This window comes from Eptatretus burgeri, chromosome 6 (genome assembly GCF_056783735.1).
Source record: "Eptatretus burgeri isolate ZD-2024b chromosome 6, Ebu_testis_v1, whole genome shotgun sequence".
NCBI lineage: Eukaryota > Metazoa > Chordata > Myxini > Myxiniformes > Myxinidae > Eptatretus > Eptatretus burgeri.
The window spans coordinates 78,620,635-78,638,624 of NC_140966.1; the positions used below are offsets into that span (position 1 = coordinate 78,620,635).

At 42.5% G+C, this 17,990-nt stretch overlaps 1 protein-coding gene across 2 annotated transcripts in view; it reads right to left on the reverse strand.

Moving 5' to 3' along the window:
• LOC147025135 (receptor-type tyrosine-protein phosphatase delta-like) overlaps window positions 1-17,990 on the reverse strand; it is a 278,354-nt gene that overhangs the window by 188,722 nt on the left and 71,642 nt on the right. For both annotated transcript variants that reach the window (XM_085885801.1, XM_085885802.1), the window contains exons 6-7: window positions 3,011-3,139; window positions 2,018-2,470 (exon numbers count right to left, since the gene is read on the reverse strand). In XM_085885801.1, the coding sequence (XP_085741927.1) occupies window positions 2,018-2,470; window positions 3,011-3,139 (582 nt within the window). The remainder of the gene's footprint in view (window positions 1-2,017; window positions 2,471-3,010; window positions 3,140-17,990) is intronic.

Sequence of the window (17,990 nt, forward strand, 5' to 3'; positions counted from 1 at the left end):
ATGACATTTGGAGAAATCGTTGTACTTTCACACAAAATACCACAACGATCGTAGACAATGGGGAAATCAATACAATGCATGAGTATTTGGTTTGAAACTGCGATTCCAGCATCATAACCTGTGGTGTGCTCAGGTGAGCATGTCACAAGGGACCACTCCAAATCGCCTTTAATCAACAACCCCCATGAGCAGTTTGGCATGAGCTTCCTGGATTTCAATTCAAGAAAAATACTCTGCCTGTCTGGGAAAACAAGTAACCCCCCTCAGTAACCTCATCTAGTCTTGTGCTTAAATTTTAAACTTCGTCAAGAGCGAATAATTATATGGGAGACAGGCCAACATCCCGCCACAACTTCGGTCCTTATTCCAGCAACCACTGTCAATGCTCAACATAAAGTTGTTACATCAAGAGGATAAAGCTAAAACAACTTGCAACTTCAAATATCATGCAATTTGTGCAGAAAGTCTTTATAAAATATGCAAAGCACTAACTTTCATTAGTTTCGTTAATGTGTAGTTATTAGTTATCCCAAAATTAGAATGTGCAGTGGTTAGCACTAAAATATGCTTCCTTATAACTCTTCCCATTAAACTTTGTCTTTTTTTTTTCTAAAGTGGTCCTTGATAATCACAAATTGAAGTCAAGTAGCACAGGTTTATGCAAATAGACCCCGAGGCTTTTTTTCCTTCATCAGCTGAGAGAAACCACATAGCATGTGAAAATGGAAGGATGCCAGAAGTTTCAGATGAAAAAGAACCTGATTGCATGGAGGGAGTTTTAAAATTGAAAGGGCAAGGGTTTGTGGTGCTGCCAGGCAACACCGGGTCCCTCCTCCTGCTCCTTCCCCTCTCTCCTTCCGCCTCCTCCCCTCCATCCTCACATCCCTTCCCACCCCTCCTCCTGCCTCCTCCCACCACCCCCCCTTCTCTCTAGATTCTCACACCCCCTTCCCCTGCCTCCCCTGATTAGTGGAGGTTGGCTATGGGGCTTCCCCATCTCTGGGGACATGTACATTGTAAAAATGCAAGTTATCTCCACAGCTGACTTGTAATACCCTCTGCCACCACCACCCGGTGGCACTACACAATACACATTTACATAGAGAATTTTTGTCGCCCTTCCCTCTCGAACCCCCATGACTGCAGATGAAACCAAGTAGCCCATCTTCACCAAGAGGTCGAACTTGGTCCACATGCCAAGTTTGGTGGCAATTGGAGCAGTCGTTTTGGTGTGATTGGTGTTAAACACAGACAGACAGAAAATAACCGATATTTATTACTAGATTACCCGTGAACCCGTTGGTTTCCCGTTGTGACAGCGGTTAATGAAAAAAAATCATTTCAAGAAAAACAAAGATAGCTCCAGTGAACTATACCGCTGAGGTTGTTTGTATTGATCAAATAATCCCGAAGAGTACTTGACTGAATGGGGAATTGATTTTTTTTAACAATTTTTTTCGTTGCCCAATTTTAACGAAACTTCATACTGCACACCGCAGGCAAATGGTGAGTAAGGTGGCCCAAAAAATTTTGCGCTATCGTGTATGGTTTTGGCTGTATTTTGGGAACATACACACATACATAGAAGATGAGAGTTTCAGTAATATATAAATACAGATGGTCGAGGCTCATGGAAGAGCTAGAGTAGAATGAAATGGTATGAAATAGAAAGAGAGAAACACCAACAACAGATAGTATCAGTGAAAGTGAGAGTGATCAAGGAGATGGGGAGAAGAACGTGTGGGGTTGAACAAGCTGCACACAAGCTGAATAAATCAGCAAGAAGAAGAAGGGGAAAGCGGGGATGAAACAAAAAAGGAACAAATCAACGGACAACTGACAAACTAAAGGAGGTGAGGAAAAGGGGGGGGGGTCACAATAACCTGGAAAAGGGGACTAAAGATTTGATTTTCCACTCATGGAGATTCATGTCCTTGTGTTGCATAAATTATTGTCCTGGGAAAGAGATGCTCCTTGGTAGTGTGAAAAAAAAAGAGGAAGATGATTCAAATCTTACCCTGATCAGGTAAAACTTTGAGTTGAACACTTTCCCCATAAGGTCCAGCCCCTTCGACGGTGATGGCCCGAACTTTCGCTTCATACGAAGCATTAGGAGCAAGGTCTGTAAGCATAAGGGCAAGTTGTGCCGCCTCCACGACATGCTCTTTGTTGTCACTGTTCACCTCCTTCACAGCCACCTCATATTGCACAATCCTCCCATTCCTCTTTGCTAGTGATGGAGGGTCCCATCTGAGGTAAGTGGAGGAGGCCCCAATGCGTGCTATGGTAAGGTTGAGAGGAGCTCCTGAAGGAGGTGCTCCTGGTGTAGCAAGCAAAACACGTGCTTCACTCCCCAGCCCAGCAAAATTCCGAGCTGCAAGCACCAACTCGTACGTCGTTCCTTGATGAAGATTGGTGAGGAGATGATGAGTAGACGAGGGAGGAAACTGTAGGATTGTTGGAGGTTCAGCTGCATCGGGAGTAAGAAGAGGAACAAAAAGGAGGAACAGCAAGAAAATGCAGTCGGTGTCACATCCACCAATGTTGAAATATTACGTTAGAATGCTAAAGGATCAACGGAAAGGCAAGAATTCAGTGTGATATCAGACTTTGTGATAAGAGGACAAGAGAAGGTGGTGAGAGATTAAAATAATTTTGGTTTCTTAAAATTTAGTAAGATTGATCGAGACATTGAAGATTGTCATTAGTCTCATGAAACTCAACAAGCTTCATGAACCACTTTGCAGACCGTCTCTGCTTTCACCATTACAAGCTCGTCTGATTGCTTGATCACAGACTGGCACACTTGCCCATGATATAATCTGCACAACGAATTAATTAATTTACCCAGAATTCATTCACATCATACAGCATCCATCATTTCATACCATCGATGGAATCAGGGCAGTGTCCTATAAAGCTGCTGATACATTGTCTTACGTTTGATTCATCAACTAATATCTTGTGATTTTCAAGATTTTTTTTTTAGACAATCACTGCTTATTCTCACCATTATCGGTGCGCCGATATTCCAGATGGTAACCCAAAAGTGAACCAAAAGTAACATCTGGAGGTTTCCAGCGAGCCAAGGCCTGCCCAGTTTGCATCAACGTAACCTCCACCTGGGGAATGCTGGGAACTGGAACAAGAGAAAGAGATGCCAGTAAAGAGATAAATTAAATAATAATCATCTTCATGATCACATTTATCATGACACTGATGATGATAACAATGTTGATGATGATGATGATCATCATCATCATAAGTACAGAGAGAGACAATCAAATGGCCAACATCCTTAATTGGAATCTTTGTGCCAATATCATCTGCCCATGGGACTGTATTCATGGCACCACAAATATGGTCTGGTTATAAAAAATAACGATGGAAAGATCCTTTGGGACTTCCTTTTGCACTCGAGTTAGAATATGGAAGCCAAAACGCTTGATATCCGACTCATTCACAATCCTTCAAGAGCAGATTTACAAAATAATACCAGCTCAAATATTGTTTACCAATGGGATGAGCATATGAAGAGAAGATAGAAGACAATATCTCCAAATTCTAACCCAGAATAAATGAAATGAGAAATAATTTATTGTAGAAAAGCCAAACTGGAACTGGTTCCTATTGGTGCCCTGGGAACCCCAGCCAAGAAATTGCAAGGCTTCCTCAAAGAGTTGTACGTTCCACTTATACAGTGTTCAAACATATAAGAAAATTTAAATAAAAGTTTAAAGATGTTTTAAGACGTATAGCTAAAAAAAAAAAAATTACGGGTAAAAGGAGGAAGGAAGAAGAAAAACAAAATAAAGTTTGTATATTTTGTGTTATGTAAATGAATTAGTGCTTAATGAAGAGGTTAATTAGCAAGTTATTTCATAATGAATGTTATCACAAAGTGTTTTGTAACCACAGGCTAGGATCAGTCATAATTGGGTGTCTAGAAAGCTCCTTTTCACACTGGCCCCCCTGTCTGTCTCTTTTCCCTATTTTCCCCTCTGTAGTTAATGTTCTTCATACCTCGTCATCGCATTTCATCACCTCCACGTGCTGCCACAATGACAACATGGTTGAACTGAGTGAGCACCGCAAGCTTTAAATGTGCCTGCATCAACATGGTGGGTCTGGGTGTGTGATGCGGCACATGACACCAACGTGATGGAAGCACGTGTAGATCTTTGACGGGGAAGGGGGAACCTCACCATGAAGTGGGTGGGGGTGCCATAGGAGATATTGAAGCCAGTCATGAAGAAGCACGAGTCAGGAGAGCCAAGTCAGCCAGGAGTGGGTCAGTCCTGAGTACAGCCAAGACAGCCAGTCAGGCAAGTCCCAATGTACCAGCAATCCAGTAGCAGTCAGACGTGGGCCAGTCAGTTGAGTCAGCCAGCACTGTAGTGGATAATTGCCATGGCCAGTGCCAATCAGGGCCAGTAAAATCGCCTCACTTGAGTTCCAGAGACAGCCTTGAGGGAATATGGTGGCATAAGCTTCAGAACCTGCTGGATGAGCAAAGAGCCCTGACAAGCGTGCCCATCTGGCATCCCTCAACAGGAAAGGCCACAACCTGAATCTCTACCTCACCAATTCATTCTGTAACTCTTTTGTTTGTCCCGTGTCCCCGAAATGAGTCTGCATGTTAATTTAGGCGTGCAGATCATTTGTGTCGAGCTTAAGTGGGTGTGCCGATTGGATATTTCCTTCCTGTTTTGCTGCTTGCTATAGGCCCGGTCACACCTTGACGTTTTAGCCAACGTATGCCGATTTTTGAATTTTTTTTCTAAAACGCTGGCACACGTTGAATACGTTATGGGTAAGTTTTGATAACATTGAGAGCACGCTGGCATACGTCGTAGTACGTTGCCATACGTCGTTGTACGTTGGCTTTAAACGTTGTACTTTTCGGTTGTCCTCAAATTTTTTCATGCTTGAAATTTCACGACGTATGCCGGCGTATGACTCACACGTTCCGCTACGCTGGCCACAAGTTGCAGGCACGGTCTGCGATCGTTGACAGACGTCAACACATGCTACTTGTAAGTTAATCATAAGTTGAGACACGCCGAGGTAATGTTTAGCGTACCCGAAACTTATTTCCTACCTATGATTAACGTGTTGTTGGCACGTTACGCGATCGTTGCCACACGTCGACAGACGTTACTTTTAAGTTACTCATAGGCTGAAAGACGTCGGTATAATGGATTGGCCTTGCGTCAGCGTCCACGGCCACGGCCAGGACACTTATTTGCAGCATTCTTCAAACTTTTCTTCGGCATGACGAGGATGTTCACACTTCGATGTCTAGCTTGGCTATGATTCCAATTGTCCATCGGCAGCGTCTATTTAAAATAGTCTAGTTTGAGCGTTTTAACGCGTTCAGAAGAAACGTTTCAAATTTCAAAACCCCAGCGTCAAAAAAACAAACAAACAAAAAAAAAAACAAAGGCGAGTGACAGCAATTTAAATCGTTCATTGTAAACAATGAAAATAGCAGAGTGGTACCGTTTAAAAGTCGTTGAGTGTAAAAAAATCCAATTGTTGAGCGCAAGCGTCTACTTTCAATAGTGGAGATGCAGCCATTTAAATCGTTGAGTGGCAGCCTATGAACCTACCCGTGGACACGCGGACGCAAGGAGGATCCATCATAACCCACACCCTCCCCCTCACACTCACCTACTACTGCCAACATGAACAAACTACTACTACTACTACTACTACTACTACTACTAATACTAATACTAATACTAATACTGTTACTGCTGACATGGACATTGACTCAAAAAGGACTCGAAAACACTGTTGGGTTCCCCTTTTATGAGCAGCATTTTTATATACCAATTCCCAAAACCGCTGGGAACACGTCTTTATATGGCAGTTGTAAGCTAGAAACACATTCATTTTTTTTTTGTCGACCGGAAGACGTCATTGGAATACGTCTACATACGTCGATGTGTGTTGGGACTACGTAAAGAATTGGTTCAAAGCACGTCAAACATAAGTTAGAAATAAGTTTCGCGTAAAAAAGACATTACCGCGACGTGTTTCGACTTATGAGTAGCTTATAAGTAGCCTTTGTGGACGTGTGTAAGCGTCCGCATATCGTGTGTAAAACTTATCCTCATCACATGCGGAACGTGTGTCATACGCCGAGTACGTCGTAAAATTTTGAACATGTTAAAAATTTATTGACGTACTCTACTTACTACGACGTATGATAGCGTATTTAGCGTTCTACTCGCGCATACCAAACTTACCCATACCGTATTCGACGTGCCCCAACGTTTTAGACACACTTTTTGTTACGACGGCATACGCTGGCAAGATCGCCAAGGTGTGACCGCGATTTTGACCCTTCCATTTCTACGGCAGTTATGATTTGAATCGTTGTGCGTCAGCCTTTTAATAGGCTACGTCACGACATCGTCGGCGATGCGTGCAACGCGCTATGCCTAAGTTAGACTATCGTTGGGCATCGGTTGTGTAGGCAGACAACAGGTTCAGCATTCGTTGGTATAAGTTATCTATAACACAACGAAACGTTCTGTGTAGTTACCAATGCGTTATACATAAGACCAAGTCGCTATGAATACGTCCGAATCTTTAAAAAAAAACATCAAAAGTTCAACGTAAGCCAGCGTTTTACATAAATTTTAACACGTTGCCATCGCTGGCTAAAACGTCAAGGTGTGACCGGGCCTTATGTTGCCCACCCTTTTATGATTTAATAAACCTGTTCATCCATAAAACATTGTTGCTGTGGTCTTTGAGCCACAGAATTGGTCTCCGGTTTAACCAAATTATCTGTGAAATGAACATGTGCCAGGCCTCGACAAGCAGACCAAATTATTTAATTCTTCAACCATGTTGCGTCACAGATTCGCCATGCGTATGTGCAGGAAGTGTGTGCTTGAGTGTTCTGGGAGTTGATCTACAGCAGTCTTGAGTCCCATTCGGAAGACATGGGTATCTGTGTGTGTGTGTGTGTGTGTGTATACTGTGTATATATATATATATATATATATATATATATATATATTATATATATATATATAGTTACAGTTGTGGGGGAAGATGGAGGAATTTCAGAGGAAAGTTCGAATGGTATGGAGTTGCTTGGTGTGCGCACATGTAGGCGACATCTCGATGTAAATTAAGTAGGGAAACTGCGACCTAAAGTGTTACTTGTCACCACACAGGGGGTGGTGCAGTGTTAATTAGGAAGGGATTAAGACCATTTTTCTCCAGTATGTAATTGCCTCCTGTGACCTTCTCCTAAGTTTTTGTATTTAGAAGCCAGCCATGAAACATTACATTTTTAATAACAACAACAACAACCATAACAACAAGAGAGCCAAGCTTGCTGAGCAGGCAGAAGCTCCACCTTCGTGGTTTTCGTGCCAACAAGCCACGCCCGGAGGTGGATGATTGATGGGCGTGACGTCAGACAGCAGGTGAAAGAAGGGTGAGGTTTGAAAAGCAGACAGGAGCAGTGAGAGCAGACACCTGTGAGAGGAACGTGGCAGGGATGGAGGACCTCGCTTTGCTCTCGTCTCGGCACGACAAAATGTCTGCGTGATTCGAGTGTCGGGCTGTAAATTTGACCGCGTGCTGGGCAAGACGTTGGCCATTGACTCATGGCTGGTTGTGAGAGACCGACCTTGAAGCCTCGTGCATATCACTGAAGGGAGTGGCGCCATTTTGCGGAGAGCCATGGCATCGGCAAGCGCGATTGACGAGGAAGCTGTACGGCGGTTGGTTCGCCCTGGTGTTGAATACCACCTCACAATTTACCTCACATACGTTTTCGGCCCAGAGAGCGGCTCGGCGCCAGTTTTGGGTGCGTCTTCCCACGCAAGATGGAGCGCCTCAATCCCAAAGTTCAATAAACACCATCTCTGGACAAAGCTAAGTACCAAACGAAAGGGAGGATTTTCTTTTCTTTCGTTTTCCCCTTGTCTGTATTAAAGTCCATGTGTTGAAGCGCCTCAACTTTCGACCTTAATTTTCCTCACGTATTATTATTACATTTTGAATTATTACCCTTGTAAATATGTCTATTTTCATAAATATCCCCATGTATATTTTAAATTGTTGGTGTCCATGTATCTGTGGTGGGTTCGAGTATAAACCCAAAAGCTGTGCTTTTGTCGCTCCGCCTGTGCCACCATGCCTCTCCCGCACACGCCATAATCTCTGAGGATCATTTTGCCCACCTCCTAAAGAAAACCACTCGGGGATATGGCCTGGTCGGTGTTAACCGCCCATCCTCCACAATTGGGTCCGGGGGGGGGGGGGTTAACGTAACCACCAGGATTGCGACAATATTACACATACACACGCACGCACGCACGCACGCACACACACATTACTGGTAAACATAAAGGAAGGTTGATATACGCTTTGTCAAAAGATTCACATCGAAAGAACGAACCGTGCTGAAGCATAACTGTAACTGTTTTGTACATTTCCTCTTTATCTGTAAATTCATGATTGGTATAAAAAAAAAAGGTATTTTATCATTCAGTCAATTGAAACGTAAAATGAAAGCCTCTGTGCCATACCTGACCTTCAAAGTGATGTTTAAATTTCAGCCTTGCTATCGAGGTCTAATTTCCTTTTTGAGTGGAAGCAGAGAGAGTGGCCCTTGATAGTTTTCTTTCCCATGACCTTTCCCTTCAGCCTGGAGTTCCATTTGGCAGTCTTAGTACCAACGTAATATAAATCTACATCAATGATCTCTATCTGATTAACCTTGAAAGCAACTTTACCATTTTGTTGACAACTCCAGCCCGTGTGCACAATGGTACATCTCTTGTGAAATTACAGGCACGGGTGAAATCACTTTCTTTATACCTGCACAAGATAAACCGCTGATCAAATACTTGGTACATGGCGCTCAATGCCGGCAAGTCACGTGCTCTCACACTGTCTCTCCACAAAAGTCGACAACGAAAGTATCCAATCAGCTTCTCTGGACAACAACTAGAACAGGCACAATTCCTAGACTGGACCTCCTTGGCCTTAAAATCTGCCGTTACCTTTTGTGGCAAGATCATATATTCAAGCTCGGATTAAAGGCTCAGACCCATCTGGGCGTTCTTCGCGGAGTTAAGGCATTCCTGAGCCACACCAAGTGAATTCACCAACTCTTCATGGAAGAAATTGTGGAAACACCCACCATGCAGTCAAACAATTTATCGTACGACCGAGGATCTAACCCAGATAAGACCTGTCAGCCACATCAAAACGACGACGACAGAGATTATAAAAATCTAAACAGGGAAATTCTGAACTGCATGATGAAGGAAGGTTATAAAAGAATAATTGGAGGTACTCAAAAGTGATATAATAAAGGAGTAATTGTAGGTAGTTGTTAGTTAGCTGACAATGTGCTTGTGCTGGCTTGCTCTTACACATCTTCCTTGTTACATCCGAGCCCCTTCCAAGTGCCCTTCAAGCTCATGCGTGCCTCCTTTATTCATCAATCTTTCTGCGCCGTCTCTTCCTCTGTTTTGTCACCCAGAAAGACGAGCCATTGCAACCAGGTTGAGGTTATTTGGCCATCACTATCTTGGTCAGCTCCCTTTTTTCTGCAATGATTTTACATTCTTCTTAAACGGTTGTTTGAAACCTGGGGCCCAAATTATTCTTAAACGGTACTTGTTGAACATGAATGCGACATTTGCCCCCCGATTAAATCTTTCACAAAAAATTGGATCCAAGTTCATCCTCATTGTATCCTGTCTCATATTCAATGCACAGGTGTGTCATTTCATTAAAAAGGTTGAATTTTTTTACTCCATAAATGTGAATAATTTCTGTTTTCAACTTCATTGTTTCAGAGCTATCAGTTTCTTTCTTCATTAATAGTATGCGTAACATAAGTAAGCCGATACATTAATAGTGGGGTTTGAACTATTGGTAAAAACCTGGTGTTTGACACTCTGTGAAAAGCAATATTTGGACATTTTCTACTAGTTTGGGATCTGAGGAGCAGATATAGTTGTGTGTGCCAATTCTCATCCCCCTGTGCTGCTCCCCCACCCCTATTGAAGGGGGAGCATATGGGCAGCAAGCCTATCTGACGTAACTTGGTATTTCTCATTGAGGAATGTTGATTTTGGTGTCGGATTTAAGTTTATCTGGTCCACAACAATTGTAGAACACATTCACTTCAATAATACTCACATATATGCCTCCATGAGAATCCCACCACCTGCAACTCCCCCCTCCCTTTCCCTTGAGGGTGAGGGAAGGGGGGGGGGATGTTCTCATGATCCCCATTCTGGCAACTCGTGTCAAGAAACCCTATGTGTGACACATTAAATCATAAGGGCACTTGGTAGAGCGCATACCTCCACCACGCAACTCAGATGCAGAAGAATATGTCAGGGGCAATAACCTTTTTTGAAATATCGTGCTACATATTGTTTTTGGCCCCATCTCTCAATGGTGAAGAATGACTTTAAATTTTTTTTTTAAAAACTCTCGTATCCGGATCCAGTTTTGGATCTTTACCAAAATTGAATCAATTCTTCCTCGTCACACACTCAACGTGTGTCCACCAAGTTTCGTCCGAATCTGTCCACAACTTTTTGAGATAGTGTGCTATATGTCGTTTTTGGCCCAATCTCTCAATGGTGAGGAATCACTTAAAAATTATTGGAGCCGGATCCAGATCTTCACCAAAATCTAATCAGTTTGTCCTAATCACACACCCGACCTGCCCACCAAATTTAATCCGGCTCCGTCCACAACTTTTAGAGATATCCTGCACACAGACAAACAAACAAACAGACAAACAGACAGACAGACAGACAGGGATGAAAACATAACCTCCTTCCACCTTCAGTGGCAGAGGTACTAATATCTATTTTTCAAGAGAAATTTATTGGTGCATGTGTCAGTGACCTGAAACATGACCTTCACAACAGTCAGCATGACTTTTGGCATACTAATTCCTAAAAATATAACAAAAGTATCAAAATTTAGTTATTAAAAAATGGATGGTCCATGGAGATCGCAAGCTCCAACCAATCCTAGCACCGACTGATATATTTCTACAAAAATATAAAAACAGTTGTAAATTGTTGATTCACATTTATGACACGCACACCCGTATTCCTTCAATGAATGTCCAAACATTGTCACAAGGACATGCCTATGTGTTCGTGAGTATTTTGTGCTAGGCTCTTCCTTTACCATCCATTTGATGTATTTTATTGAGAAGAAAATTACAAATAATTTTAGGAAGAAATAAATGATGAACCCTTACTTGGTGGAGACTGAAGGACATATGCACTTGCAGCAATTTGTACACTTGAGTTGGGCCCAACAGCAAGAGCACTTCCGCCTTTGTCTGATGGACATCTCCCTTGGAAACTGTAGGTGACATCTACCACAAAGACTGACCCAGCCATCCTGCTCGTGGTCCAGATGGGCACTTGTCCACCACCTTTACTCTCCTTCTTCCTTCCAAACTGGAGAGGGTCCTGACAAATGATGGGCTGATTACTTGTGGCCCACAGAGAAGCTTGGCATGCTGCTCTCCGAACGTGAAGCTGCCATGGATCATGTGTGGGTGGAACCCGCTCCAGATCACAGCTCTTCTGGGAGAAGAAGAAGCACCGAAGTTCGTTTATGGAGCTGCCAATTTTTGCTGTTGGGTTACACATGCTGTAAATCATCCATTCCATGGCAGTTTGGTATTCTTCGCTGGTTTCTGCAAATGGCTGATCTATAGCACTCTGAAGAGCTTCTGTAGCTTCAGGAATCCTTTTCTGGGAATTTCACCACATCCGTTTCCCCTTAATTTTTCAGCTCCTGGTGGAATCACAGCCTGAGATGGAACAAAAGAAGAAAAGACTTCTGGTCCATTGTGGTCCAAGAGAGTGGATGATAGCATTCACAATCAGGAAGGAGGTATCCTTGCCTCTTTTGAAGGCCACCCAGAGTTCACCACCAGGGTAGATTCGGTCATTCGTATCCAACTGACCAATGGTGATAACCAGGACATCTGTGCCACCACCCCAGATGAGAAGAGATTGGAACGTTCTAACAGCAAACACAAGATGTATGACGATGCGCGTATCAGCTTCCTCATAATTGCAGGTATTGTTCATGATGTCACCAGGACCAACATGAAGAACACTGTCCTTTAAGGTCACCAGAAGATGTTTGTCATAATGGTATCCAGCCTTACTTGCTTCCAGAGAGAGGTACACAAACAGCTCTTCCTTATTACTTGAATCGGAGAGGAATTTTTGCCAGAGTTGAGGACCATGTGAGACTTGTGTGACACCCAGCACACGTTTGTGAGTTCCTGATATTGAGCCACCTGTCTTTGATGTAGTTTCAGCTTTGATACTGTGCTCAAAATACCGATCCCAAACAATGTGGAGTTGATCGTAGCTATGCAGTTGAGATCTCAAGTTTGGATGGAACATTGTGGTAAAAAAAAAAGTCATTGATTGTGGTGCTAGTTGGAAAAGGAATCAGTGTATGAGAAGTCCTCCATCAATCACAAGAGCTCCACAGGACATCGAAGGAATTGGATGCTCGGCCTCATTGCCATCTTTGTTCATATTTACCTCTTGTCGAATAATATGCAGAAGAGCTGCCTTGTCAGAAGTAGGCTTCATTGATGGTGGTGGGAGTACATGATTCATGCGTAAAGAACATCACCAGATTTCCTTCCCTTTTGTGCAACATGACAAAGAGCTCACCAAAAATGGATGTATGATCTTTTGCAAGCTGCTCTGTGGGCCACAAGTCATCAGCCCATTGTGAATCAGAACCCTCTCCAGTTTGGATGGAAGGAGAGTGAAGGTGGTAGACAAGTGCTCATCTGGACCACGAGCAGGATGGCTGGGGAGGTCTTTGAGGGAGATGTCACCTGCAGTTGCCAAGGTAGATGTCCATCAGACAAGGGTGGGAAGTGCTCTTGCTGCCAAACGCAGTTGCGGGGGGAGGGGGTAGGTTTCTCATTGAGTCACATCTGTGAGTATACCTGAAGTGAATGTGTTCTACAATTGTTGTGGACCAAATAGACTTTCATCTGACACCAAAATCAACATTCTTCAATGATTAATAGCCAAGTTGTGTCAGACAGGCTTGCTACCCACATGCTCCCCCTTCAACGGGGTGGGGGAGAAATGCAGGGGGATGAGAATTAATTGGTACACATAACTAAATCTGCCTTTCAGACCCAAAACTCCTAGAAAAGGTCCAAATATTGCTTTTCACAGAGAGTGTTCGACACTTCAGGTTTTTGGCACCACTATTAGGAGGTAAGGTAGGAACCAGGCACAGGCATGATATCTGCTCTGGAGGTAAACCCCACAAGAAAGAAACATTAACATTGTAAGTTGAATGATGGTGGATCCATTTAAAGGTGATATCATTAATTAATTTAAATGATCCTCTGGATTGTCTTTGTCCTTTATAATTTCAAAGTTTCATATCACTATTGATTATAATTTAAGCATTATTGAATCACTGAATAAAATACTAAAATACTGAATAAAATATTGCATGTTTCTTTCTTCGTTTCAATCAGAAACATTGCCAACGGATAAAAAACAATCTCAGAGTCAGATAATGATTTGAATGGTTTAGCATAAGCATTTGGACTTCAGGAGAATAATGCCCCTGTATTCCATCCCAAGGGGAGTAATTATTCTGGGGTCTTCCGAGTCGTCAGGGAAGCTGACCATTTCTATTTCCCTCTGTCTGTGGGTAACGAGATTGAATGCGAGTCCTGTATATATGTACACGTGACGAGCTTTCGTCGAAGTCCCATTCCTGAGATCAGCATCGAGTTTCTCGGTGTACCGTGCCCGTTAAATTTTGGCATGACCCCACTTTTCCAAGGTTGGTCCTTCATTTGCGTGTTCACATTATATCACGACATCGGTCGGCAGAAGAATGCGTTCACTTGAACAACAGCTGCACTAATGAGCTGCTGAACAACTCTTCATCGATCAAACTGAACCCAGCCAGTGACTCTCCAATCTCGAAAGAGAACCAAGACGATGCCTTCACCGTGTCTGCCATCTTGTCTTCCTTGGTGTTACGTAGGGATGGGAGTATGATGACAGAGGTCTGGGAAAGAAACTCAGTCAGGACAACAAATAAATGCTCCATGCACTGCAATGAGATGGGCAAGTGGACCGCAGGAACATCTTGCCGGCCTGGTTGAAGTGGGATTGTTGTAGAAGGTGGTGCTTACACTGTTCCAGCACAGGAAAAGTTTGCTTTGCAAAAAAAAAGCATCACCACCAGCACCTCACTCTTGATACTCAACTTTCACTTTCACTCCACTTTTCATTTTTCTGGTGAGTTCACTCTCTCTATCTGTTCTCTCATGTTATTCTCCCCAGACTTTCAAGGCAGCTCACCATCACCAGCTCTACACTTTGCAGGATACGCACTCACAATCTCTCCTACTTTTGCTGCCTCCATTGCATTTTTTTTCCTACCACCTCTTCTCTCTCATACTCTAATCTCTGTGTTTATTTATTTATGTGTATGCCTGTTACCCTCTACCCCTCTGTCAACCTGCCAGTCTACTACCACCCAATGTTGTCTTGCTCCTCCATGAGCATCAGCTTATGGATAGAAAAAAGGCCTGCACCTTCTACATCCACAACTTCATGGATGAACACAACTGTGTTATTAATGCAATGCACACGATGACATGATCCACTGTCATTATCACTTAACCCCACCCAGGTTCACTTATCAGCAATCTTCGACTCAATACTACATATAAACAGAAATCGTTTTGCATATTTCTAATGAATGCACGCATGACACCAAATAGTGCAACATTTTTGCGTCAAGCTGCAGTGAATGTATGAACAAAACTTTTTGAATCGGATTAAACAAATATTTTGAAATTGGAAGCTCCCTCCATTCCCCCCCCCCTGGCCTGCCTTGCCCCCACCCTTGACTCTCCCTACCTCAAACATCTGTAAGACATATAACTCTGCAGACTATTGTAGTAGGCCCCATCACTAATTATAGCATATGAGAGTACTACTGTCATATACTATATTTCTCATTGTAGCATTTTTGCCAAGGGATGACGTGGCTCACTATTCTTTCTTCAAAAATTTGAAAGGAATTTACCCTGTTTTTTCAAGATTATTTTTTTGCCAACTCGACCGGTGTATTTGTCCCATATGTGTGATAGCATGGTAATGCCAAAACACAGACCTTAATGCCACGGGCATACTTTACAAACCTCACAAGGAGCTTCATTGCAGGGGAGGCCATTAGGCCCATCAAGCCTACGAAAGGTTGCCAACCTGTGGATGTTTGTCGATGCTATATCCTGTTTCAATGATGAGCATCAAACAAGGAAGCAGCATTTAACTCTTTTAACGTATTTGTTATGACTCGATGAATGTTTGAAGCGCAGACCTTCCAAACTCATAGTGGATGTTCGAACCATTATGCCACCGAGTCTGGTCAGAACATGTTCTGCAGCCATTTCAAGATCTCTGCTTTCACATCCTCATCACTTTGTAACTAAATGCAAACCAGATGCTCCTTAAATGCTTTGAAAGTATAAAAAATTATCTGCTGACACTTCTGGACCGCAGCAGGATGGTTAAGGACTTCCTATCCTAATCAAACACAAGGATTGTATTTAACCCTGCTGAAGCGTCGTTTTTTGAATTTCAGGTTTAGATGAATGATGGTTCCAACGCTTCGAAGATTTGAACATAACTTTGTTGCGGTTTCAGTCATGACGATCGGTCATGCAATATATGCAACGAGTCACAATTGTTTGCATGTGAGCATGTCCGTTTCTCATGTTTACGTGCCACTAAGGCATACTCTTCTGTGCGAGATCAACGAACTGCACAGCTTATCCACTACAAAATTCATCTGGTTTGACATCTTCGTTCACCGCTGCATTTCGATAGCATTTACCAGTAAATACCCTGCAGTATCTGCCCTAAACTTGTATAGTTCTCATCATCGAGATAAAAGTATTCAACCATTTTCCTGATTGTTACAGCAATTTGCAAAAACACTCACACCGCCTTTAGCGCAGAAACCGATCACACGACTCCTGGGCCACCAGTATCTATCTGCGACATATGATAAAATGTTCACCATCGTGTTGAAAATACACGATGCAGACATCTTTGCACAGCTGTGACGTCAAAAGAAATATTAGTTTTGAGATGATGTGGCTTTGCCTGCACAAACCTTTCAGCAATCTAACATTATTTTATGATCGCCTTCAAGGAAAATTGCATTGTTAGCACAAACCAGACTTGATGTTCGATTGAAGGTGGCTGGAATTTCTTATTTGTACAGAGTCCTTCTGATACCTCGCTGAATATTCGTGAAGCAAACTGTGGGATATCTAAAAATACATTTCCGTTTCCGAGTTCACAGCACATAGATGTGCCGATCGGCACATGCTCCTTTCAGTTACTCGAAGCTAAGTTTCCTGGACCAGATCCGTTGTGTTTTACTATTTTTTTTTTTTACCTCCGCCACTGAAGGTGAAGGTGATGTTTTCACAGCTGTCTGTCTGTCTGTCTGTGTGCATGATATCTCAAAAAGTTGAAGACGGATCCGGATTAAATTGTGTAAGCAAGTTGGGTGTGCGACAAGGACAAACTGATTAGATTTTGGTGAAGATCCGGATACAGATCTGGATATGAGAATTATTTCATTTTTAAAGTGATTCTTCACCATTGAGAGATAGGGCCAAAAACGATATCGTACTGTATAGCATGATATTTCAAAAATGTGTTGGGCCAGATATGTTGTCGTGGATCAGGCATTACGTGGCGGAGGTATGCGCTCTACCAAGTGCCCTTCTAGTTTTCTCTGTTTTCTCTGTAACCATTTATCCGATTGACACAAAATTTCCATATTAGGTGTGACGACTCACGTACAATATTTAATGATAATTATGACGTCACAGGTCACGTGGTGTAGCAATAATGTTGGAAAAAAAGTAAAAACTTTGGACCTCTATCTCTGAAAATGATGTCATAATTGCATACATCAAAAAGCTTTAGCCAATCAGTATGAAAACTTTTGAGGGTCATCTAGGGCTAAATTGTGTGCGGGAAAAAATTATTTCTCTTGAACCGCTTCATCAATCGATGTAAAACTCACAATTATGATCCAGTCATCACGTGGAATATATGATTTAAATTTCAACCTGATCGGATGCATGGTCTGGCAGCCAGAATTATATTTTAAATCTGGGTTCAGGGATTGAAATCAAACTTGGTACAAGTGGGTATGATGATGTACTGATGTGGGCAGATGCATAACTGGTGACATCGCGATGTCGAAGTGTGCCCTTCTCGTTTTTAGCTCACCTGTTCGAAGAACAGAGAGCTATAGCGGTACCCCCGGCGTGAGTGTGAGCATCAGCGTTAGTGAGCGTGAAAATTTTAAAGTTTTTGGTGAAAGTTATTTCCTTTCTAATGTTTTTCTCGACCACACTATTTTTTACTGATTGCAATATACAAATACATATATTGCTTTAAAATGATTTGGATCAGACTTCACTGCAATGCTTTATAAAAAATATTATTAGACTCGTCTTTTAAAAACGATAAATGTATAAACAGGCGAGCATTGGGTGGCTTTGACACCAACTCTCTGGTTATTCCTGTTTTGCTGGTCGAGTTTTTCGTCAATTTTTCTGTCCCAATTACCATATCCTGCTGTGTTGGATCATCCAGTTTCTGTCCCGGGTAAAGTCAGGCCCACTGGTGATAATCGGGTTGTTCTTTAATCTTACAATCGGGTTGTTCTATCATTTTTGCATCGGTTTCGCTCATTTGATCCCACATATTGTTACTTCTGATCCCTCAGGTCATTCCATTACCCTCCTCGCTCAAAAATATAAACAACATCTCATAAACTTATTTCAGTGCTCATTTACTCATTTCCCTATCCCTTATTCTTTTCAATATCACGAAAATGAATCTTCACTTACAAGA